General features: G+C 48.6%; 1 protein-coding gene and 2 non-coding genes across 3 annotated transcripts in view; 1 reads left to right on the plus strand and 2 right to left on the minus strand.

The window, feature by feature from the left end:
- Positions 1 to 24,655, minus strand: part of LOC128722967 (probable G-protein coupled receptor Mth-like 1) — a 132,513-nt gene that overhangs the window by 50,256 nt on the left and 57,602 nt on the right. Inside the window, exon 4 of the mRNA XM_053816664.1 lies at positions 22,811 to 22,889. Coding sequence (XP_053672639.1) covers positions 22,811 to 22,889 — 79 coding nt within the window. The remainder of the gene's footprint in view (positions 1 to 22,810; positions 22,890 to 24,655) is intronic.
- Positions 9,180 to 9,253, minus strand: Trnat-agu (transfer RNA threonine (anticodon AGU)). The gene has a single exon. It is a non-coding gene; the product is annotated as a tRNA-Thr (tRNA).
- Positions 12,996 to 13,066, plus strand: Trnag-gcc (transfer RNA glycine (anticodon GCC)). Its single transcript has one exon. It is a non-coding gene; the product is annotated as a tRNA-Gly (tRNA).

The raw sequence follows: 24,655 nt of genomic DNA on the forward strand, positions 1-24,655 counted from the left end.
AGTAAAAACAAACGTTCGTACGTTGTGTCGCACTTGTCCGTAGAAGGACGTTGCAGGGATAGCCTTCTACGAGGTGGGATAGAGCGTCAACATCCAGTGCTTTTTCTGCCAAGGTAGCAAGAAACAATGTTTTTCATCTAATGAAATTTTGCGATCCTGTCATCGATATCGATGTGATTTTCATCGCTCCCTTCATCACATCCAGAGCGCACAGAATCTATCGCACGATGCTGTACGACATGCGTTTATGCTGAGTGAGTTTTGTTTGTTTTTTTTATGCGCTCCATAACTCCCATTCAGCGCACTTTACGAATGGCGTGGTAAACCTTCATAAATCATTTCTACGTCTCGTTGGCTAGTTAGCCGTTCCAGTGTTACACCGAACCGATACGGAGACTCGACTGGCTCTGTGGACAACCGACAGTTACTCGATAACTACCCCAAGGGCAGCGTACGACCCTAGGGTCTTGCCAATGCGCGGACAATTTTAATTGAATCAACATCCTTCAATCTACTTCCCCACGGTTCTATCCCGAAGCGTGGATTCGTGGAAAGTCACCGAGAAACCGCGTCAGCAACGCAAGCTAACCTGATCTCGGCACATTCTAACGTTCCCCGCAAGTCACTCTATCCTCGATCCCGATAGATCGTTTCGCTGATGCGAGATAATTCAATCGAGAGATTATCATAATTATCGTCCATTATCGTTTTCGAGATTGCAACGATCGCCCCTAACGATCTTTATGACAGTTTTGATCCGTTGAAGAGAGCACTGCATCGTCCCGAACCCCTAACGGAATGGAGGATGCAGCATAAGAGCGTCGGAAAAAAGGCGCTGACTTTGTGATGTGCCGCAGAACTTCTCGACCAATGGCACAAAAGTAAACATATTCGAAACCGGGCTGGCTCACAACAATCACTGACGTTGTGCTGCGTTCCACCACGATCAATGCCTGTTGCGTTGGCATCGATAGGCTTAGTCCGTCTGACGACTGCTAACTGTACCTACTACCAGTGTTTGGTTCAGCATTAGCTCGAAGTGCCCATAACAAGGCGGTTGACCTCTTCCTATGCGCCGATGTCGTCACTGTCGTCTGCGCACTGACAAGTCGGCATATTTATGGATGTCACGGAGTCAGCAAAGGCATACTTGACGGGGATTTAGAGAGTGGAACTAGACCCTGCAAAGCCCTAGTCCCCGGCATCGTAAATCACCTGTCCTCAAGAACGAGACGTATCAGTTTTGACGAGCTCTTGAAGCGATCTCCGCGCGCGCAGATGACAGTTTTCAAGCCCTAAACAAAGGCAGTTAAATGACTCTATAGGAAATGGGTGTTTAATCTCAGCTTTCGATAAATGCCCACGTTTTAAACGTTCTACGGCTACTGACGTTGCTTCTTCTGGCCAAGAAAAGTCCATCGGGTGACACTCATCGAGGCCACTTTTGCACCGGTTGGAACATCCTTCACGCTCTGATTATGCTTCGGAATCCGGCCCTACGAAGGGGAGGACTCATCAAGCGAGATTCGCAAACCGTGGACAACAAAGCCAACCAGACATCTTCCAGGGCACGATCCAGTCAAGCCGAGAGACCACATTCTTCGAACCGAAACCCGAGAAACCGATGGCGAATGGTCACTATCGTCGATAGGGAACGAAGAAGGCTCCTTTCCGAACAACAGCTGAAACAACCAGTGCAAAACTGTCCACACCCTTGGGGAGGAGTTCCCACGTAAGAAGGGCACAGCAACAGGGGAGAAAACACATCCCTCCCGGTAGCGCCATAATTGTCAGGTTGCTCAATTCCAGAAGCCCTCCCCGGTCCGGCATTTATCGTCAATTAGTGATTGCTGTTTTTATCACCATCATTAAAGTAAAAAGATCCGAGTGCGTCGTCACCGGTCCATCGTCCCGGGAGGCTAAGAAAGTGCTGGATTGAAAGGCCTCAGCTCTCTGTGAGATGCGCACAGTTGTTGCGCCAGGAGTTGGTCAACTTCAAATGCGAAACACGGCGGTAAGATAGCGAGCGAGTTCTCGTCACTAATCGCTCAAGTCTAATGACACAAATTATTCGTGTTTTAATTATGCTGAAAATTAATCGCCTCAAAGTGCCAGTGTCCTTTCACCTGTCCGATTCCGTTTGCCACAGGAATCAGCAAGTTGCTAGTTTGAGACAGTTTCCCTTCGATTTCGGCACGGAAGAGTCACAAGTAGCGCCTTCTATGGAGTGGTTTCGTATTTCTGCTCAGGAAAAAGGAATGATAAAAGGAGATGCTTATCAGATTCGAATGGACCTCGCTTGATTATTGTAATCGGACCGAGCTTTGTGGCCGACAATCTCAAGTGCGTTAACTGCCTGCGGCTATTCAGGCTGTTTTGTTTTTTGTTGTTGTCGTTCTGCGTAATTACTCAAAGTACATCGCAACCTTCATCTATCCTCCTTCCAGCCAACTGATAAGCGCTTCATGCCGCGCTTCTTAAGCAGGCACATTAATATGCTTCTTAAGAGCCATGGTTCCAGACTCGCTGCCCTATTCAGAGTCACAGCAGGCCGCTGTGTTTCGTTGATTGGAATCGATAAATCTCGTCACTGGATCCCCGACTGGAGAAACCAGTTCCCCATCGATATGCCCATTTTGGACGGCAAAAGTCATTCTCTTGGAGGTCGCTCAAGATGGCCCCTCTTCATCTCGCTGCTGGATGATCATATCGGATCGGTTGCAAGCGTCCATCCACAGGTGGCACTCGTGTGCGTATTATTACTATTATCCTGGGAAATTAATCTCACTCTACTTTAAAGAGGCGTGTTGAACTGTTTGCCATCGGCGTGAGAGGGATGAAAATGATTAAGTGCATGGAGAAAAAAACCCAATATTTTGGTTCTATCCACATCGAACCCACAAGAGATGTTTCTTTCCAAGAGTTGTGGAATGAAAAATGGCGGGTCAAAAGTACAGCAGACATTCTGTACACATGCCTGAAACAATTAAAACTGCTCGTTACATTGACGATGTAGAGAAAACGAATACTACGCCAGACACCGTCTTGGACGTAGAGATTTTCCTCTCGTTTCGCTCAACGAATCAGACCAGCTCCCCACTCAAGGTGTCAGACACGATGTAATTATAAATATTGATCCATCCATCGCCAGCGCGTAACGACAGTCAAACGAAAGGATTTATGAGGCGAACATCCAGAATGGGCAAGGGCGTTGAAGTGACCGGCCAACGAAAATTACACACGTTTTCCCAACGCAACGCGAGGGAAACCGTTTGTCGTCATGACGAGGGTACAGTACTGACGACCGAAACATTTACGAGCATACTGATGAGTGATGGCGACGGCAGCGTAACAAGATGATGACCGTCATGTGTGTGCTGAATGCCGGATTGCCCGAGGAAATTTCCCGCACGCTACGAGACCCAAGAATCATGATCGGAATATGACCGTTTCCAATTAAACCTCCCAAACTCGCTCGCTCTGGAAGAACACGCCAACCGGAAGCCACCGGACGCGCTCTCGCAACACACTCGCAATCCTTTGGCGGGGTTTGTGTTTTCGTCACGTAATCGATTGAAATGCACGGGAGGCACTAGCAGTGCGAAAATTCAATTAAAAATTTTCACGAACAAGCACCATGTCCGCAGCGTCATCGAATGGTAGCAGGAGCTGCGATTGGGATGGATGTCGACTTGATGGGCAAATTAAAACACGTTCTACGATCGGCTGGAGAGCAATTAAAAACATTTTAAAATGAAGCAGCAGAACACGTGGAGCGCACAACATCCTATAAATCCTATACAGATTACGAAAATCACCTGAACTTTCCAGATGAAAACTGCTCCCTGGTGTGTTATGGCTTTGTGCACAAACAAGCCACTTGTGTAAGTACTGATTTCGTGATATGATGTTTGAAGTACCAACATAATCCAAAGACAAGCTTCCGCTACTTGCTTGTTATTGTACTTTCGGAAAACACTCTGTGCTAGAAATGTACTCTCAAGATGTAACCCCTTTACAGGTACGAGTGAATGCGTCCTTTTGCTCACTTAGCGCGTCGTTGCCTAGCACAACATCCATTTAAACCTCTTAAATAATGTCGTCTTTTCCACGTTGATAAGTCGTCGAGATTGGCTTTCGCCTCAAAAACTCTCTTCAAGGATCCAGATTGCTGTCTTTCTCTCCCTCAGTATAAAATCGATGACTATCGAAACGACATAATCGTCCTAGCAACCTCGCGTCAAGCCACGCGGTTGTTGTGAGGGTCCACATTAATCCCTTCTACTTCACGGCAGCTTCCACCGGATTCAACTATTCTCAATCATTGCTTGAGACGGGTCCCACTTCACGAAACACATACACACACTCCTTATTTTACATGCTCAAGCACCGGTTTTCGAGTGCCTTTCGGGAAGCATGAAAGAACGCTTCCCGCGGATCGAAGAGCCGCTAATGGTTTTAACCTTTTTGCCGACCCGCGCATAATAACCCATTTTCCACCGATTTTAGCGTCATCGCAAAGGGGGTCGCGCCCCTTCCCGAGACCGCTTTTCCGTGGCCGCACACTCCGCGCCCGTCCTCGATTATCGGTTTCGATGCCTCCCAAGCGATGGGAGCGTCTAGAGATGATGATCGCGATGATGTTGATGAAATCGCTGATGTAGGTGGCCATATGCAACGCGAACCTCGTAAATCCTCGCGCTCGGTGGAATCAATCAAATTGGATGCCGTAATGAGTGGCAATTTGCCCGCCCAAGCAAGCCATGTCATCAACTGCAATCAATTAGGGTGACGAAGGTGCAACAGGTTTCGAGTGTTTTCGTGCAAGACCTCACTCCGTTGCCTACGACGAGAGCCACAAGGGAACGTGAGAACTGTGCGTTGTTTACTTCTGCGACCAATAGTTTTAAGTGCCTGACATCGATAATGTCAATATGTAAGTAACAGGTAACCTTCGATCGATTGAATGCATCCGATCAGCTCAATCAAAGCATCCATTGCCCCGGCCAGGACACAGTCCAAGGATTAATCCGACCCTTTCAGCAGGCGTAACAGCGTTCCATTGAAACTCCCTTCGATGGCGTAATTTCCCGCGTGCCATTCGGTTGGGAACAATTGGAAAATAATGTCTCCATGAGTGGAGATAATATTTCGCAACCATACGCGCGCGCTGCTTCACTTTGAATGGCAGTTCACGGCATCATCAAAATGGCCATCTGTGTGATGTGATGTTGCAAAAAAGCAGACTAAGGAATGCGCATTCAAAGACGCATAGTGCTTTGATCATTTGAATATTTACGACTCGCCGGTCCAACTGCAGCCAACTGGCGAAGCTAGTGATCTCTGAGGGACGGCGTCGTACGAGACACGGTACACGGCAACTAATAGACGTCGATACGGACGAGCTAATTTATTGGCAATTCCGCAAGAGCTAACTGCATTATGAACGCAGTTTGAAGGAAGGTCGCTTGAGCAATCATCGGCCGGCTTTTTTATGGCTGCGCACCTAACCAGCGCTTGATTGGGCTAACCAATGTAGCTCTTTGTTGTGGATCTCAAGTGCGTTTGGGTGCGACACTTCTTCCCAACCGTCTATAGGAAAGGTAAAAAAAACCGCCACGAAACGATCACCCTGCATGCGAAGAACACCACACAAGATGGATGCAGTCGCAGTTTCATTCGTTTAAGCAAGACGGCCGATTAGCAGGCGATCATCGCCTCAAACGAACCGATACGCGTCAGATACGGCCAGAACGATTGACGAAATGGATGTAATGATGCTTAATGGCCACTGGCCGGTTGTCGCCAAAAAGGACACCCATCACAGCAGGCTCACCTGAGACACATCGTGCCGATAAGTGGAAATGTCCCGAAATGGAGCTGACGGTGCTGGGCGCGTTTGCATAATGTCATCGGTTTAAGGCCATTACGAGCGACTCGATCGCACGGTGGAATGTTTGGCATCGTTTTAGCCACCTTTATGGCTCTCGTTCAAGGTGCGCAAAGAGCCAGTGCGAGACGCGGCGAGATTTATGGGCTGATCGAAGGCACGTCTCGGCTGACGACCAAATTCAAATCAGCTAACCGTGGCCGACATTCCAGCGTCTAGCGCTATCACATGGGCAACAAAGTATGCACGCGAACGTCAACTAACGCGACATTTAGCTCGTTTCCAGAGCCCTCGCAACCTTGATGGACGAGTTTAGCGAGAAGCACATTTGAAACATATTAGCATCTAAAGCGTTCCGACCTTCGAGATACGGCTCCAGATCCCACCGGTGACGAAACGGGATCATTTCCCGTCATAACTCTCCGACAACGAGGAAACAATAAATCCTGATCCGGACTACATCTCGCCATCGTGGATTGATTAGATCGTGGGGTTGTTTTGGCGACTTTCCGACAGAAGTCAAGTCAACGACCCGATCGCAGAGGCAGAGCTTCTGGCATCAAGATCCACGTCAAAACGCAGCGGCTCCTTCCTTCGGAGGGCTCAAACTCGTTCACAACGCTCGTGAGTGGGATTAGAACGGCAAGTTCCGTCGGTTTTAGTCCCTCTTAGGTGGCGCTCAGAAACCAGTTCTCGGTTGGGCTGCCAATCAGACGGCTCGGAGTCTGGCACCCTGTGCCGTCGCGATGTGTGATTTGATCGCAACCGACCGGGTGAGGTTTTTATTTTCACGCCCGAAAACCCCAACTCCCAAACGGGACTTTGCCATGTAGGCCGTTCTGGTTTTGGGAAATATGTCGAGCGGAAGGAATCCGTTATCAGAAGCTCAAACGGGAACTGCCATGCTTGGGGTTCGTTGGTTTCGCTATGCGAATTCGCGTGTTACCAATCGCGACGTAATCGCGATGTAATTAACGACTCCCGAAGGAGCTGGAGGTCGTTTGGAGGCCGCCTAAATGAGAGCTAATATGTTCCTCATTCCAGCGAAGCATTCCGAGCACACTGGCATTGTATGCAAGTACACCACAGGGACTTTCCTTCAGCCACATCACATTGAGCTTATCTCAGCTGCCTTATCAGCCCCCAGAGAGAGAGCTTCAAAGCTTAGGTCAGGGTCGGGGCTTTGGTATTATATAATAGCCTTTTATCGTTCATTTTAGCACCTTGTCGAGATTAGCCTAGCGGGCCGGTATCGAATTATGGTATCAATAAAAATGTTCATCGGACCGAATTGATTGCAACTGATCGGCTGAACGTTTCCGACTCTAGGGAGCGGATGAAAAAATCGCTTCAAATTTAATTAAAATTCCGTTCCCTAAACGAACACGAACGAACAGCGAACTGAACCAGTTCAAAGCGTTCTTCTCCAGTCAGTTCTGGCAGGTGTTGCGTTCTACGTTCGCTCTCGGCCCCAGCTTGTGTCTCATTTCCATTTGGAAGAACACGACCGAATCAATCTAATTTCCGGTACACGTTTCTAGCACTTGCGTGTCTCTGCGTTGGCTAACCATCGAACGGCTAGCAGCGGGTCATGATTTCCGGTCGAACGAATTGTGCCCAGGATTCGAACAGATCGGAACGCATCGGGCGCGTTTGGAAAAGAGGCAATACAATTTTGAAACCGTGCAGTCTGATGCACACCGAGAGCGGAATGTTGGGATATCTACTTTCGACACTATCCAATTGATTTCGCCAATTGAGCCCGGTAATCATACCTTCCATGTTTCGTTTCACAATCGAGTGACGTCCACGGGCTCCTTGCGATGTCAGGCAGGGCGGGCAGATACAAATTAAGTCGTTTGTGTTTTCCAGAACAATTGAGCACGTACGATCCAACGTGCCGCCTTTGGGCTTCACACATCAAACGGGAGGTAAACTTTGCACTACAAAAATCCCCCAACTTAACGTTGTTCACGCTCGAATTGCTGATTGTGGCCAGTTTGAGGGCTCTTTCACCAGCATCGCCTCCAAATGAAATGATTTAGAGTTCGGTAGATATTTGCGGTTTTTGATTGTACGCTGCCTCGAAAGCAATGTTAGCTAATTCGAATCCGCACGGGGGTATAAATAATTTGCGGTACTTTTAGCTCCAGGCGCAACACACAGGATTTAGCTTCCGACGGTTGCCGGCGAGCTGCCGACACGAGCCAAACCGGTCCAGTTTCCGTTGAATGTTGGTCAGCAGAATCTTAAAGTGGCGCTCAAAAGCCACCAACTCTTGCAGGAGAGAGCGATAGGTTCTTTAAATCGTACCCTCGACAAGGAAAGGTTCAAACGAAAAACCAAGCGTAGAAAGCGAAGGCTTCTCGAGGCCTACGAGAAACGGTATGGCGTGGAGGCATGCAGAACAGAAACGAAGTCAGAACGATTTTGGACGGAGAAAAAAGTTCCGAATGCTCTACTTGTTCCCTCCACCGGGGGTTGATTTTGATCAAATCCAGTTTGCGTTTCAAATTTCCATCCGGTTTGGCCCAGAAGTTCAGAGGGGCGCAAAAAGAAGCCCCGTTCATGACGTCGTTTTTCGTTATCCAATCTCGTATGAGCCGCCATCGGAACGCTCAATTATCTCCGCCAGTTGAAGCACCGTGATGGCTTCCCCGGTGGCCCAAAACTATGAAACCCATCTCGAGTGAACTCTCGGCTTCTCTGATTTGATGTTTGCTTTATGTGTTTTTTTTTACTTCCTCCCCCAAATCGCCCTCTCGGTGACCTGCTCTGGGGGATCAACCGTCCCTTCGCTCGACCTGGGCGGTAACGTAAATGTTTGCGTTACTTTTCGATCGACAAATTTTTATTCCCCAGAAGGGGCCTCCACTAAACAGGAATCTTTGGCTTCATGATTGGGCTTTCCCCAATGCAGCTTTGGAAAAACACACCCCAGCTAAACTAGGAAAATAAATAGGAAAGCGAGCGATGAAAAGAGCAAAACTAAACACAACCTGCCCGACAACTTATAGCACTGACATGATCTACGTCAATCGTTGGTTATGATGCTCTGGAGGGTTGATCTCTTATGCAAAGGTTGGACCCGGATTTGATTTGTCAAGTCTCCACGGGATTATGGAATTGTTATGCAATCGTAAGGTGCATACGAATCGTCGACATAAATATGTTGCATTTTGATAGTATTTCGTGATCCAAAAGTACATAAATTATAATATTCCAAAAAACATCCTGCTGCATCGTAAATCCTTCGCACAATTGTGTCAAACTTACACTGTGCAGCTTTAGGCTCCGGCGAGATTCGAACTCACGATCTCCTGTTTACTAGACAGGCGCTTTAACCAACTAAGCCACGGCGCCGTTGTTATCCACGTTTAATCGCGCACGAAACCAGCTTCACGCCGACATTTCTTTCGTTTGCAGCGCCCGCAACCCTGAGACCAAACAAAGATCCCTATTGTAACAAACTCTCCCACCCCGGACCGGCCACATGCGAGACCCAGTGAAAGGGAGCTAAAAATAGAACCACTCGAAAAGCCACCACTCCAATTAATGCCCGGATGCAGGTGGTTGCTTTAAGTTTCTCGATTCGCGCACACCCAACGGGTTTCGATTCATTGGCGACATGTTTTATGCTCGATATTCCCAAATTTATTTATGGTTGCTTTGAGAAGCAGTGCGACTTTAAATCAAAACCCGAGCATTATGTGTGATTTATGAATTTAACGTGCTCCAGGCATTAAAACCCATAAATACCGCCCGCGTGTCAGCGGTCCCATGTGGCTCGCTTCCCTGCTCGATTTCCAATTAATCATCGATCGAACCGACCACGGATGATACGATTATTTTCCGCTTTGCTCCAGCTGCCGAAGAAAGCCAGCGGAGTGCCAGCGGGAGGAAAAATCTCAACGATCCGGCCAAAGAGGACGCGCAAGCTGGCTAGCTAATCGGAGCCGCGAACCGTGCCTCGATGAGATGCGTGCACAAGCGGCGAAAGTGGCAGCTTCGGTGGAAAATTAATGACGACAATTAGGGACCACGGCAAGATGAGCGTGTGCGAGTCTTCGGCCCAGGGCGCGTGTGGCGATATGCTCGTTATGCTCGTTCCCAGGGTCTCATAGGGATCGTGTGGCACGAGAAATGGCTAGAAAACGAAAGTAGAATAGCCGTGGCATAGCGACCCAACGGTTGGGGTCGATTTTTCCCGCGCGTAGGAAGCCACCAAGCGATCCCACCAGCTCAAGTTAGCCATTTGCCCTGCGGGAAAACAAAACGTTGTGTGCGATACGCGCGACAACGTGGAAGGCCACTGTAAAGCCCGGCGGCAGGGACATTCTCAGGGCGCGCGTTTTGTACCCAGTGATTAACGACCGGCGCGGCATATTTTTTCTCTAGCGATTTATCATCGGATTCCTCATCGGACCGCCTCGCGTGCGACGAAGGAAATGAGACGAAAGTGGCCAGCCGGATGTGCAAGTGCAAGTGAGTTATGGGACGCGATCTCTGGCGAGAAAAAACCAGCGTGTCTGCTTGGCCGGTGTCTCTTCCGTCGTGCGATCAGAAGTCACTTTCGTTCGCCGATGTAATCTAGCACACGGCCAACATTCGCCACCAACGGGGACGTGCACGGCTGAAAACAGGTGTTGTGCCGTGCGTGTTCGTGTGGGCGACATTTTCACCGCCGAGCTTGGGACTAGGGGCTCATCAGGAAAACAATTTTCCACCAACACGCTCGCCGTGACAAATGAATTATTGGATCGAAAATTTTTGCTCCCATAAAAACAAACTATCGGTGGTGCTGGTTTTCTACCGTCTACCTTTTTCTCTCTTTCTATCTCCTCCACTTTTATGTTAGTGTACCTTTAGCCACCCGCGGAGTGGCCGGTTGATGACCCTGAAAATTATACACAATCTATTAGCATAAATTAAGGCCCCCTTACTCAACCTGCTCGGGAAATTGTTGCTTCGCTGCATAACTCGGTTGCAAGGGCCTCGAGGAACGCGTCTCGGTGGTGTTCTGTTTCTCGTTTCTGAATACGATCGCGGGGGCCATGTTTTTTTTTCTTGCAACCGTAAAACCGCACTTTTTCAGCGCTGTTCTTTCGGTGCGTGATAAAAATGGAACGCGCTGCTACAACGTGAGCCGGGCCCACCGAAATAAAACTTGTTGTGTTGTGTTGTGAACAAATCAATTAAAATATGTTAATTTCCCTTTGGCGACATCCCCGTAATCGTTGAACTGCAATCATGTCTCGGTGGGCACGCACAGTCCGTGAAGTAGCCAGCCGTCGAGTTGGCCCTATCGCACGGACTAGTTCATTAATCCACCTGCTTATTGGAAGGAATTTCAACTGTTTCTAACAACTGGTAGATTGGGTGGCTTACTGCTACATGGCGCGGAACGACGACTGACAGCATTTCGTCTTCCGCGACCAAACGTATGCTTATTGCGTCACCTTCGGAAAGGATGGAATGTGCTTGGGAAAGCGACATGGCAATGAAGATCATCTCCCGGGAGCAGCATGTTGTGTAACAGGTTGTCATGAACGAACAGACAAGAACTCGTACAAAACTACAAAATGCGTTAAGACCATAGCATGCCAAATCTGCTTCAAAAATTCTACCAAAAAGGTCTACTAAATGCAAATTTACATCGCGTTTCATTACAAAATCGTGTAAAACCAAACTAAACAGAGTACCGCAACCAGGACAGTCCTGATTCAAAATTAGTGCCACTGTTTTCTCACGCAAACAATCAATATGCGTTCGCAATTGCGCACACGATCTTTTCGCAATGGACCCACCAAAAGTAGCCACCCATTAGGTGCCGGACGCCATCACCGTCAAGCAAAGCCGGAAGGAGATGGACCCATGTGGCGGAGGTAAAATGGTCAATATTTGCCAACAAGGAAAGTCGACTGGCGGTGCAGGACGGATGGCGCTTTGGCGCGCTCGGTAGCCGTTTCCTGTCGCCTTTTCCCCCAAACCGCAATAAATAAACTTTACAGTGATTAATTGCTCCATATTTAAATCTAAATTGCATCATAAACATCGGTCGTTGCTGCAGCGGCGTTGCCCGATCGATTCCCGTCGCAATGTCGGGGTATATTCGCTCTCTCTCTCTCGCTTGGGAACGGTTTAGCATGCCTGCATATGTCAAACGCACCACGTACATATGCACGCTGTGGTTAAGCACGGTTCGCTGTTCGCTAGCCATTTATGCTACGTACCTTCCGCGCAGATCAATTGCAGCTGCATCTTCAGCGAGCAGAGCCATTCATTTCGATCCGTTTAGTATTTTTATTCATTTCGGTAGGCCCCAAAACAAAGGCAGCGCAGTCTCCGGGACCGACAGAGAAGCACCCTAAAAGAGTCGAGCCGGCTCAAGAGCAACTCGCGATGCTTGCGTGCGGTAGACAAGAGAACACATTCGTTATGCACTTGTGCTCATGCATTATGCAATCTACGAACCAACGGCCGTGGTTTCGACGCGTGTATTCGTCCGCGTGCTGCACGCGGACGGAATCGCGCTAAGCCGGAATGCACCGGGAATGCATTTACTTCTGTCCCCCTGCGTTTGATGGCCTTCCTGCGTCTTCGCCTCCTGTTCATCACTTGATTGGAGGTGGTGCATCACGTGCCGCGATTTGCTGGACGATGCACCACAAACGAAGACAAGAATGTCGAATAATGAGATGTATCCAACGCGGCTGGACAGACCGGTGCAGCTCATCAAGCAACGACAACGAGACCAAAGCACAAGCCAGGCAATGCATTTGTTGTGCCAGCCTGTGCAAGGGTATGCGCTTCGTTTCGGTCTACTGAAGCGAATGGCCATCGGCCGACCGTGATCAGGAACTATAAATTAGAATAAAGCATATCATATTACTATGATTGGCAATTTAGCATAAAACGTGACGAAACCAGATAGCATAAAATGAAAGGCCTTTCTGCTTAATTTTCTCTACCCATCGGTGGATTTATGGCGGGTTAGGGATCACAGCCGGGCCGGTTTAGATAATTTCTGGTCGACTCAAACGTTCGAAGATCTAAGTAAGCTGGTGCACGGCCCGGACGTATGTTGGATCATCGCTCATCACAAGCATCGGTGGTTCAGTGGTAGAATGCTCGCCTGCCACGCGGGCGGCCCGGGTTCGATTCCCGGCCGATGCAAAAAGAATTCCTTTTGTTTCTTGATGAACAAACTCTTTTGTAATTGTTTCACTAGCCTGACACGCACGTATGAATTCAGCCAACATTTGGTAGATTATCAAAACGTTCACTTGGTTTATTCACTGATCGGGTTATCACCAAGCTCGTGCCATAAATGTAATGCTTATCATGGCTTATCGGTGTTTTCTTTTAACTTGCAAAGTCTAGCCAAAATTAAGCCAAGATTCACGAAAAAAGAACATCGTAGACCAACATAGGAAGTATTTAGGATTTAAAAATAGCGTTGATAACAAAAATCACACAGCTAGACTGCCTGAAGACTGATGCTATGGTAAATGTTTTCAAAATGCCTTTACAACAAACAACACGCAGTGAGCATGTTCGTATGATGAAACATTACATACTTCTCGTGTTTCGCTGTGCATTCCTATGACAGGAACATTTGTACAAATTGTATCACATAACGTGGTCATTTCAGCTAAATGTTTTTGCCAAAACCAACACAATTCGCTCAGTCGTATCCACATGCACACGTATCGCACGGTAAAATAAATCAGAAAACATGAAGTAGATGAGCTCTGTTAACAATTAACATTCGCTCTGCCGGAAAAAGCCATCCAACTAAACATAAACACGATTTTAGTCTGCTCAAAGGCACATCGGGAGGTTGCAGACGCGCGGACAGGCTCCGCTTATCGAGGGAAACAAATTATACTTTTCAGTTGCAGCTGCAGTTGCAATTTTGCACGCAAATGAAACCCGAACGGGTGGAACACGCAGTGCATCATGCAGGGAGATTGACGCTCTTCTGCCACCAGTAACTCTCTTCTACTCTACCCTTGAGCACCCCTGGTGGCTGGTTTAGCTGGAGCTCGAGGCTTTCACCATCAACGCTCAACAAATCATGTTATTCCGAATGACGACACCGGAAACAAGATTATCTCCCTAAAAAGTACCGCCACCGGCAGAAGGCACCAGTTTGCGAGCAAGCTCTATGACGACGGTTGGGTTGGACTCGGAGAGGATAATGAAAATGTTTAGCAGCATGCAGCCGGAGACGAGCAGAAGCGCGCAACATCCAGCCAGATTTTCCATTTCGCTTCAAATCTGGGAAAACGTCGCTCGGTTTGCACCGGCAAAGAGATGAAAACGAGTTCCGGCTTCGTCGAAAGTCAAACCAACAAGTTCGTGGTTGTGCCAGTGGCTCGATTCGAGAACTGTAATTTTCCAACCAAAGCCCACGGGGATGAACTACTCTGTGTGGGATGTAGAACGGAAAAGCAGCGACACTCGACTTTTGACCATGGCCCTCGGATGTCGAAAATGGCCACCGACCACCGGCCGACACGCGGATTACAGTTGATAAAGTAAACACGACAGCGAAACACATCCCTCTGCCCTGTGGCCACCTTTTCCCGGCCGCTGCTGGTTCCATAAAATACTTCCAACCGATGCGCCGATGTTAAATTCGTGTGTATTTATGTCAAAGGCAATAATTGGCCGCTGAAGTAGCATCGGCTTATGCCGTCCGATTAAACATGTTACCCGAGTCGTCGCTTCCACCGCTTCTTCTCTATACGTCTCTCTCTCTTTCTCTCTCTCTCCTCCTGTAGATCTGGCTCGTGCCATTGAGGCTTCACCCAACAACCAAACATAGTCAAACAGCAGACGAGGATAAAACATCTCCTCGTTCCTCGCACACACACACACACACGTGTTGGTGACATTGCTTTCCACTGTGCGTGCGGGGAAACGAGCTAAAATTATGCTCTCCCCGCAATCCAGCTCAACAAACCACCGCCACCATGCACTTTCGATGCACTGGAAGGCACACACACGCAAAAAAGAAACCACCAGCATCCATTCATTGCAAATTTCCGATGGCCAACCGATGGCTGGCGCCGGCATTTGCGCATCCACATGTCCGTTGCGTTGCGTGGCGCCAGCGTGGATGCGCATCGAAAGGCCGCGCACTTGCGTGAATGAAACCGCCCGCGACGCAAGCGGACTGAGATGATCTTTATTGGTTTAGCAGATCGTAGATCTGGCACGCGGACCTCCACAACATTCCACCCGGTCGGTGAGCGTGGTTCGAAGAAAACGACCGACGCCGACGTCGGGGTATAAATGACGAAAGATGACAGTTGGCCTTGTAATCGAATCGATAATTAAAACCCGCCGGTCTATCTCGCTCTATCGCTGCTTGGACCGCTTGCCCCGGGGGAATGCGCGCATTATGAAACTCGTATGTAAATGCACTTTTTTATGTACTCTCGACTTGCGACTGCGCACCCTTGACGGTGATTGTGAAGCCATTGAAAATTCCGCCTTCCATTCCGGTCGTCCTCGGTGTGATACCAGAGAAAGGAACGTATTTCCCGTTCTGGGTTGCATTCGTTGTGATGGCGTAGATCGAACGAATTTAGACATTAGCGCATGCCGTTATGAATAGATGCCATTTTTATGGTCACACTCGCGAGAGGGTTGCGAGGAGCTCATCAATGTGGTTCATCTATCGAACAATTATTTACTGCACTCGAGCCACCACCCAAATACAGCGCATCCCTTTTAGCGATGGAAAGAACGGGAGAGAGAGAGAGTGCATTTTCCTGCATTGAAAACGCAAGCGGGCGGTAAAATGTCCTCCACAGAGCGTGGTTTTGGCGTTCGAGGTTGGATTGTGGTCGTGTGCACTGTGTGCATGCAAAACGACCTCGGTTGCAAGTGCATTGTGATGCATCCCTGTGGTGTGCATATGCGTTGGCGTGTCATTCGCGATGGAACGGGATGATAAGGTCACGGAGAGGGTGGTGTATCCGCTGGAGCGGTTTCAAATGACTCCCATATTGATGCACAACACCCGTCATATGCGCATACCAGCGGCCACCAGCTGCACACGGTTAATGATCGAAGTGGTGAATTATTTTCATCTGACTGCTTGTAATTAAATGCCATCGGCCAAACGCAGCGGCCGAGCAGCTGTTGCGAGCGTTGGTTGAAGGGCAGGCGAGTGCATTCAAGTGCAGTTGCAAACGAGCTCCGAACTCAGGCCGGACAAGTGCGGACGCTGGATGCCTTGTTGTGTTGTTCGGATCATATTAAACACGAGCATTTTGCAAAGGAGAGACAATTCACGTACAGCCGAAGCCGTAGATGAGGCTCTAGTGCGCATACCAGATTTCGACATTATCTGTGAGTTTCCCGTTTCCTGGGCGGCTCTTCGGTAGCGTTAACAAGACAATACAATTGAGGGTGCCGCTTTTCAGCATTGTTCTGATGAAAGAAGCGAAAAACTCACCCTTCAACTGCTCGACAACTGCATTTCAGCTAGAAATTGAATTAATACCAAACCTGCCCACCGTTCGCACACTGTTCATCGCTTCATCTGCATAATTGTCAACAAAAGCGCCGTCCCTTGGAAGGTGTGAGAAAATGAATCATTGAACGAGGGAAAACAGCCCCTTTTGCATCACAATGCGCGCGGCGTGAGCGTCGTTTTATTTTCTGAGTTATTTTTTTGTTTTCTCTTTCTTTTTCTCCACCAATCATCATACCACCACAACTGGGAACAACATTTTCCAACGTCGCCCCGGTCAAAGGTGAACCGTGATTAGGCAGAAAGGGCTAGGGAAAGCATGCGACAATGTGACGACCCTGTCGGCGAGAGCAGCCTCATAAAATTCGTCTTCCCATCATTATCATCATCACAAATCACACACTTTTCACCAGATCGCTCGTTCGACAGCGGGCTGATGGAAGCGAACTCTAATCGTTAGCTCCGCCGTTTGGCCTTCTCGTTGCCTTCCTTAGGCCTTGCGCGATCGTGGGGGAGCATAATCCACCGGATTTAGGAGGAACTGCATATGGCGCGTTGAAAGCGGAATTGAGGGGTGAAAAAAAAAAGAAACACGCCCTCCTGACAGCACCGACGACGATGGCGATCACGGGAAGGCCCGAGAAGATTAATGCATTCCCATTTATCACACGCGTGTAGACCCATGTTTAAGCTTGTTCGGAGCAAAAAAAATCGAAACATTTCCGACGATCAGCCACCACTTGAGGAGCGGCTGGAGGGCACCAAGAGGGGGCCTGATCGGATCCGATGCGATCGTCTGCCACGACAATGTCACTTTCCCAGCCGAGGTCTTCTCAGCCCTGGCGATTGCAGCAGCTGCGCGATCGTCGATTTCGTATTTCTCCAATGTCAAGATCTGGCGCATTGGGTGGGACCTCGATCGGCATGAATCATGCCCTTGCCGTTGGGTGCGGATTAGCGGATGTTGGCATGGCCCTCGGGGTGGGCCGGAAAAGCCAGGGAAGTAACCCATCCTGTCACCCATCCCACAGCTGGCAAATGGATACATATTTCAACTCGATCTCTTGCAGGGAAATTAGGCGAAAAGCGACCTCCCAGTAGGCATTTGTTTCTGCCCAATCGTGGACCAAACAAGGGTCATCGACTTAGTGTTTGGGTACATTCCAAGAAACAAACACACATGCACCGCACGGCACATGCCAAGATGAATGTTTTCCGACGATTTAGTTTCCTCAAAAATCGATGAAAAATTGTTCCCTCCGTTGCTAGAAAGCAGACCTCGACACCGACCACTTGACTCGGAAACAGAACATTCCATCCGGGCAACGAGCGGGTGTGCGTGTGTGCGAGTGTTGATCCATGTTTGTCCAGATATAAGCTCATAATTCATCGTACAATATTTATTTTTACTTTTCCACGGTCTCGGTCGACTCGGTCGGGGCATTTTCACCACATGAAGGCACGGGGCAAACATTTGCTCACTATATCTGCTGCTGCTGATGCACCCCTGCTGCTGGTTGTATAGGTTATGCCAAGATACCCCAGAGCTCACACAGAGCAGTTTGCCACAGGAGCCAAGGATGATATTGCCGCCCGCAGAATAGAGGATCCACCAGAAGGCTCACCTGTCGTGGGACGACGTGTAAGCCTTAGCCCCCTTTTTTTCAAGACGTACCACGCTCTGGCTGGCTTTCCTGACGATGCGTTTGCCCACCCTAAAAGGTCAGCCGCTTGCCCTTCGAGATGTGTACCGAGCCGGCGGCAGCAGTTCATATTTGTTGTTTGTCTTACGGCTTTGCTCAAATATTTTCCATCCAAGCAAAACTAACTACGACCAAGCCACGTTATGGAACGCAGATCTTCCCGTGCTCCCGTAGATTGAGACGTGGAGTTAATGCCACCCGACTGCTAAGTGGCCCTGCTACCTGATGTTTGTCTTTGATATAATTGAAGGAAAATTGAAAGCTTGTTTAGAAAAGCTAGTATGGTAAATATTCACTAAACTTTTCCATCCTAAAGATTGTCCCAAGTGCTCTTTGGGCCTTTCAAAAAAGCCGCGTTGACATGATGAATAGTTCTCGAAGCTGAACGACGTTTTTCCAAAACTATTCGAGCTCCTCACCGGTATTCTAAAGCCTCCCTAACGAATCGCGACGTCCTATGGCTTCCGAATTGCCGAAAAATGAGCCATTGTGATGTCACGTAGATCCGTTCGTTCCCGGCTTCACAATGCAGCTAATTATCCTCGTACGAAGAACGACACTGAGAACCGACGCTCATCGTCCAAACGTCCGCTCCGTTTTTCGGAGATTTCAACAAACGGATTATAGCGCTTGAGCGCTTGACTCACAAAAACAGACGCCTAGTACAGCTGCCAACGGTTGCCACATGTAACGTGTGCCGAGGCAAAACTTCAACAAAGCGTGCCATCAATTCCCGATGGCGGCTTATAGTTCCCGCGCTTTCTCGTAGAAAAAAAAATTAAACTCATATTTTCCATCATCATGAGCCATGCATGATTTACACCATTTTATTTTGATCTCCATGCTAGACGTGTCATTTGAATATGCTACAAAAAATTTCCTCAAAAAGGTAACGTCAGAAGGATGAACGAAACCTACCTACCTACCTAAATCGTCACCCTCACTGGGTTGGAGGTCTGAAAAGAGCGACTCACAATGGCATTGTTCCGTTGGCCTCATCGCCGCAACATTATTCGGCGTCTACGTAAATATTTAATGCGTCAATTTTACGCTCAATTTCAAAAGCCGCCTTTTGGTGCCCAAAAGCGGAAACCATATTTGCGTACGCGACATTTGGAGGCCATCCGTTCCGGCGCGCGAACTCGCTACAGAATAGCTTCTCGACGAGCTGTTTGAGAAAGCAACCCTCATTTCGAGAGCTGCTCCACGCTCTCGAGTGGCAAATGGCATGGGAGTACGACCGCAAGATGGCCTCCTACTTCTCATACGGTCGTTTCAAACGAGCGTCATTTCAGATCGTAATCGAAATTCGCAAAACCACCCACACCGGAACATATCATCGCGAGCGAATCGCGATCGTGAAGCACTTCCATGGTGCCCACACAACCACACGCACACTTAACGACAAAGGCAACCACTATGGCACAAGGATATCATCCCGCCATCATGGAACTGAGAGAGTGTAAACAAAAGCGCAGACGATGGTTCGCACAAAAACGCGAATCAATCATTCAAATTCACCACCACAGAGGTGTTCAAGCGGCCATATGCATTTTCGATCGATGCAGGATGCCGATCCCGAACCTTTTATGCGCAATTCCTTCAGCAAACACCGCCCTATGGAAGACGCCGAACGGACGCACAGTCAATCTAAATTTATGAATTGTAAACATAAGCCCACGCGTGTGCCCTGGGCGTCGTCTGTTTGAGGGATAGAAGAAGAAGAAAATAAAACTAGAGACCCGCTACGAGAAAGAAGCCAAACCGCCAAAGGATATCATTTTTCGGCAGCACACCGGATGCTGACAACAAAAAACATACGGCAAACATTTGCACCCCATTTTCAACTTCCCGTCAGCGTGGTACACGATACGGTATGCACGTGTTCCTTGTGTGCATTTTTGCGCTCGGTCTCGGACAAACTGCAACATTGTTGCATCGCTTTGTGGAGCGATGAAAAGCAGCACCATGGATGGAGAATTCCTCAAATATTTTATGTTTACCTATGCAGCAGCAACATCTTCTCATCCCGGGCACAGTCGGAAGAGTATTACGCCCATTCGTGTGCAAAAGAAGATTCCTATCAACCCCTTCGTCAGCATCTTATGCGGTCTCAGAGCTCTATCTCGGTGGAGCATTCAATTTAAATCAGCAACGCATTTTAATTGAACTCGTGCAGCCGCTCGAGACAGTTTTTGTCAATCATTCTCTCGAGCGTCTTCTACTCGACGATCGTCACTTGATCAACGTTCATCGATCGCTAGGTGAGATTGATTCCAGCCTGCAGCTAGCTCCACTGAAAATGCAAAAAAAAAGAATCCAACCGCCTAGTTGCTGGGGTTGATTGCACGATTTTAGCCACCAACGATTGAGTGTCGCTTCCACTGTTTAATCGAATGCAAACCGTCGCCCTACGCCGTTCGAACGCTGATCAAACACCGGTCGTGCAGCAGCCGCTCCTCCACCGAGCGCGACGAAGAAGTTAGGACATCTCGTTAACGACCATCTCGCGCCCATAAAGGCGTAGAATGCCACATTTTTGTTTTGTTTCGAACACGGCCCGTCCCATGCCACGCCAAGGTGGGCGTCCTTGAGTTGCCTTGAATGCCCTGGAGCACTGAACTCCGGGTGTTGGGCGATCGCAGCAACAGCAGCACAACAACTTTAGATCGGCGCATTCGAAGCGGGTTGCGAGATGCTGAACCAAACTGTGCACAGTCTCTCGCCGCTTTTGGTCAAGCTACTCTTGCCCTGCGGTTGTGGTTCTACCCTACCTCGGTACTGTGATAACGACCAGGTGAAACTGGAAATAGAACTAGAGCCAACCGGGCTGAAGGAACGCCGTACGACCTTGACGAAATGGTAGCTGCTTTATCTGCGGTGGTCTCCAAGTTGGTTGCTTCCGCGTTGGTAGCATTAGCGTTTAATGGGACATGAGATGTATGTGAGCTGCTGGACGCTGGCAAAAGGGTTTTGGAAAGGCTGCAACAATGGGTCGCGTTCCAGCGCGCCCCAACGAGCTACTTCCCGTAAGTAGCCCGTTTTGAAAGCGCTTTGTCGCTCGTAGATGAGGCTCGCGAGGGCCTACCGTCGCCGTAATGGTTCTGGCTTTTTATTCAATCGCTCCCTTCACTCGACGACACGGTGCAGGAAAAACAATCGAGCCACACCGTAACACGGGCGTAACGAGTTCTTGCTTGCCAACTACCGCCAAAATCGCCAACTCACGACATCACCACACTCGCGGTGGCGTTTCCTATTCGCGGCACTGTCATTCGCGAACCGTTACCAGTGTTCCAGAGCAGCAAGACGGTGTGGAAGTCGAGCGAAACGAGACTCACAAGTTTGTGCAAATCATCCCGACTGGAGGTTGGGAATTTTGAGAGCTACAAACGACCACCGGCGGGTTCATTTGCACGGTAGGTGTTCTTTGGGAGGGCCGTGCTCAGAAGTGCAAGTAAGCAAACCGAACGAAATAAAGCCCTCGTAAGATGTAATGATAATATCGTTACATTTCTTTCTGGATTGCGCCGAAACTGTAGACAACGACTCAATCCAGGGTGGGGCAAAATTTACCGAGCATAACGTGTACAACGTTCGAATGAGTATGCAAAGATCCGAATAGTCAGGAATTACCGTAATCCGAGATCCGATCCTTCAAAGGCAGGATATGATGGAATCTTTTCCCCCAGCTGTCGCTCAGGTGTACGATGTTTATGTTCCATGCGGTTGGTAATCTTAAAATACCTTCAGAAACTTAAAATTATGCAACTTCACACGCTCGAACACACTAATCGATTATACCAGGTCATGATGATCCAATCAGCGGATGCTACCTTCGCCACGTCAATTTTCCACGAAGTACGATCGGTTCTAAATTTAATCCTGAGTCCTCGCACCATCCACTAGCGGAAGACCGGAAGCCAAGGAAAACTTTGCGCGGAAATTTTAGCCCAACTTTTCCGACGTTTCGCAACGACGACAAATGATCCGGCCACTTCATTTGCGCGTTTGCATGCAACGAAACCGACGAACCAGCATCGCGAAGCGAAGGGTTTTCATCCTCCATTGCATCTTATCGCAACCGACAGCGCCATGTAGCTGCATGCCAAAAACTTTCCCCTAATTGCATTTCATCTCACGCTGACGTACGATTCGTTGTTACGCTACCGAAAAAGTTCGACATTCGCCTGGCACGCTAGCGCCACGTAAAGGGGCCGCTATTTTCCATCGCTCAAGCGCAAAAACATTGCAGGATGCATTTCCCAGTAACGCATCAACAAATCCAATGGTTGGCCCGTCAAACTTAGCCCCAGTCAAGTGAGATATGGATTATTTTTTTTTCTCTTCTCAGTTCTCGTGGTTGTGCCATTTGCGAGCAGTGAAGGCGCGTTTCGTGGAGTGGAAAATGCGCTGGCATGGTTTTGGACAACGAAGGCAAAGCTCTTGCTCTTCCAAAATATCGTGCTAATATCGTGCGTCCATGCTCCATCCGTACGATTGACGTGAGGATGCAACAGCGTGTCTCGTTGTCAATTAGTGTGATGGTTCCGTCCTGCCTTGGTTCCATTTCCAACAACCCTAAAACACATTTTTCCCCTCACAAAAAGCATGCCCAGCTTCCACTCAACGTAAGCTTCAAAAGTGAACAAGAACACAGAAAAGGAAACACAGGAAAAACAGGACACAAATTGAGAAGTAATGTGCCGCCTCTTCGTCACTCACCGGAAGGTCCACCAGATATTGAAGCACATCGTGTTGAGCCAGAAGAACGCCGCCAGGAAGAAGAAATGCATCATGATCGCTGAAAGTAAAAGGAGAGAAAAAGATGAGTTGAAGCAAAAAAAAAATGCTAGATGAAAGCGAAACATTAATGTCCGCGCTGCAGAAGGCTAGTGTTGTCGTGTTACTGTTGCGCGGCATTTTGCCCAGCCCAAGCCGTTGGCCAGTGTTATTGTTGGCTTGTCCATTGTGGTGGGTCGTTTTGTTTCGTTGCTTTAATCCGCAGCAACCTCACCAGCGCTGTGTGTCAGATTTTTTTACGCTTCGCTCTTCTTGAAAACAATCCTCCATAATTTCGCCAAGTACCCGCCGCAACGCGACTGGACCGTTTTCGAGCAAATGGAAAGCTTTTATCGTCCCATCCAACCGTGCCCGGTTGGTTGCCGTTCATTTTCCCACCCAGCGGACGGTAGAGTTTACACCGGATGTGCGAACAATCTTTTCACAATAGGTGCCCGCCGTGTCTGGCTTTTCGCTTGCCGTGCACCATGAGCATCCGTTTCGCAATGTTTCGTTTTCTTCGTTTGTCGTGGCGGTCGCCGAATAAAAAACGCATTAATGCTCGAAACGAGCGCGGTGTCGTTCAGAAAGTTTCACCAGCGAAGTTTGATATCCCTTCCTAGACTGGAAAAGGTCTAGGAATGCACCGGTGGACCTCAAAAAGGTGGTACGGTTTCCTGAGTAGCTTGCCTTGATGATGTCATTGCTGAGTGCACGCGGTACTTCACTTTGCAGCTGGCTAGGAAATGAGAACTCACATTAAGCCCACGTCCCGCGTGCGGTGCATTATTATAAACCGCTCTTTCCGCCAGTGGCTCAGCTCATCAGCTAGCCGTCGGGAAGTATAATTTAGATCGCAGAAAATTCTATGACGCCCTTTCAGAGCTACGCGAATCGTCATCTTAGTACACACAAACCAGTACAGTTTCCAGTGCAACGAAGGGAAACAGTGCCAGCAGAGAGTCTAGCTGTAATTAAATCTCATTAATCATCAAGCCCAGCAGTGGCGCGACGTACTGGAACGGTACTGATAGATCCCGCCACTAGGCGTCGTAATTAATATCGACATTGCTGATTGACGAGAGCCGTGTCCGATCGGCGCGCAACATTTGCGTTTGAATTCAAACCACGTGACACACTCGACTGGCAAGGTGGAAGCTGAGGTTCAAGTAACGCCGCGTTACGCAACCGCCCTTCTGATCAGTCAGCGTTGAAGGGTTTCGCTGGTTACGGAGATTCATGAAGTTCGCTGGGAGGAAAACTCATCGAGTGCAGCGTGAAACTCTCGACTCGAAAGAGGCATAGTGTTATAATTATCATAATATTACGCCGTGGGTCAACTGGCGGTCATTTTGGGAAGCTCTTCCGTGGCTCAGACTCACGAGGCCTTAAGTCATCCATCTAATGCAATTCAATTGTTTTCACTCTCGACGAAACGCGTTGCTGCACGAACGTGAAGAAAGCAAGCAATGACGCTGGTCACGAGTCAAATTAAAGCGGTATACCATTGGACGGAAAGAAGCAAGATAAATAAACGCAAACACTCGCTCTGATCGAAGGTGTGAACAGCACTAGTGCTGTAACCGGTCACATCAGTCATAATGAACTTCCCCACTGGGGAGTTGATTTATGTGGCAACTTAGAGCACTCCTTAATTGCTGTGTCAACACAAAACCGGCGATGAGTGTGGAATTATTTCAAGCGTGTGATCAAAACCGAACACAAAACCAAAAAGCCAAACCAGACCATATTGTCTGCGTAAATTAACGATAACAACGGCATACTCCA

This window comes from Anopheles nili, chromosome 3, assembly GCF_943737925.1.
Source record: "Anopheles nili chromosome 3, idAnoNiliSN_F5_01, whole genome shotgun sequence".
Classification (NCBI taxonomy): Eukaryota; Metazoa; Arthropoda; class Insecta; order Diptera; family Culicidae; genus Anopheles; species Anopheles nili.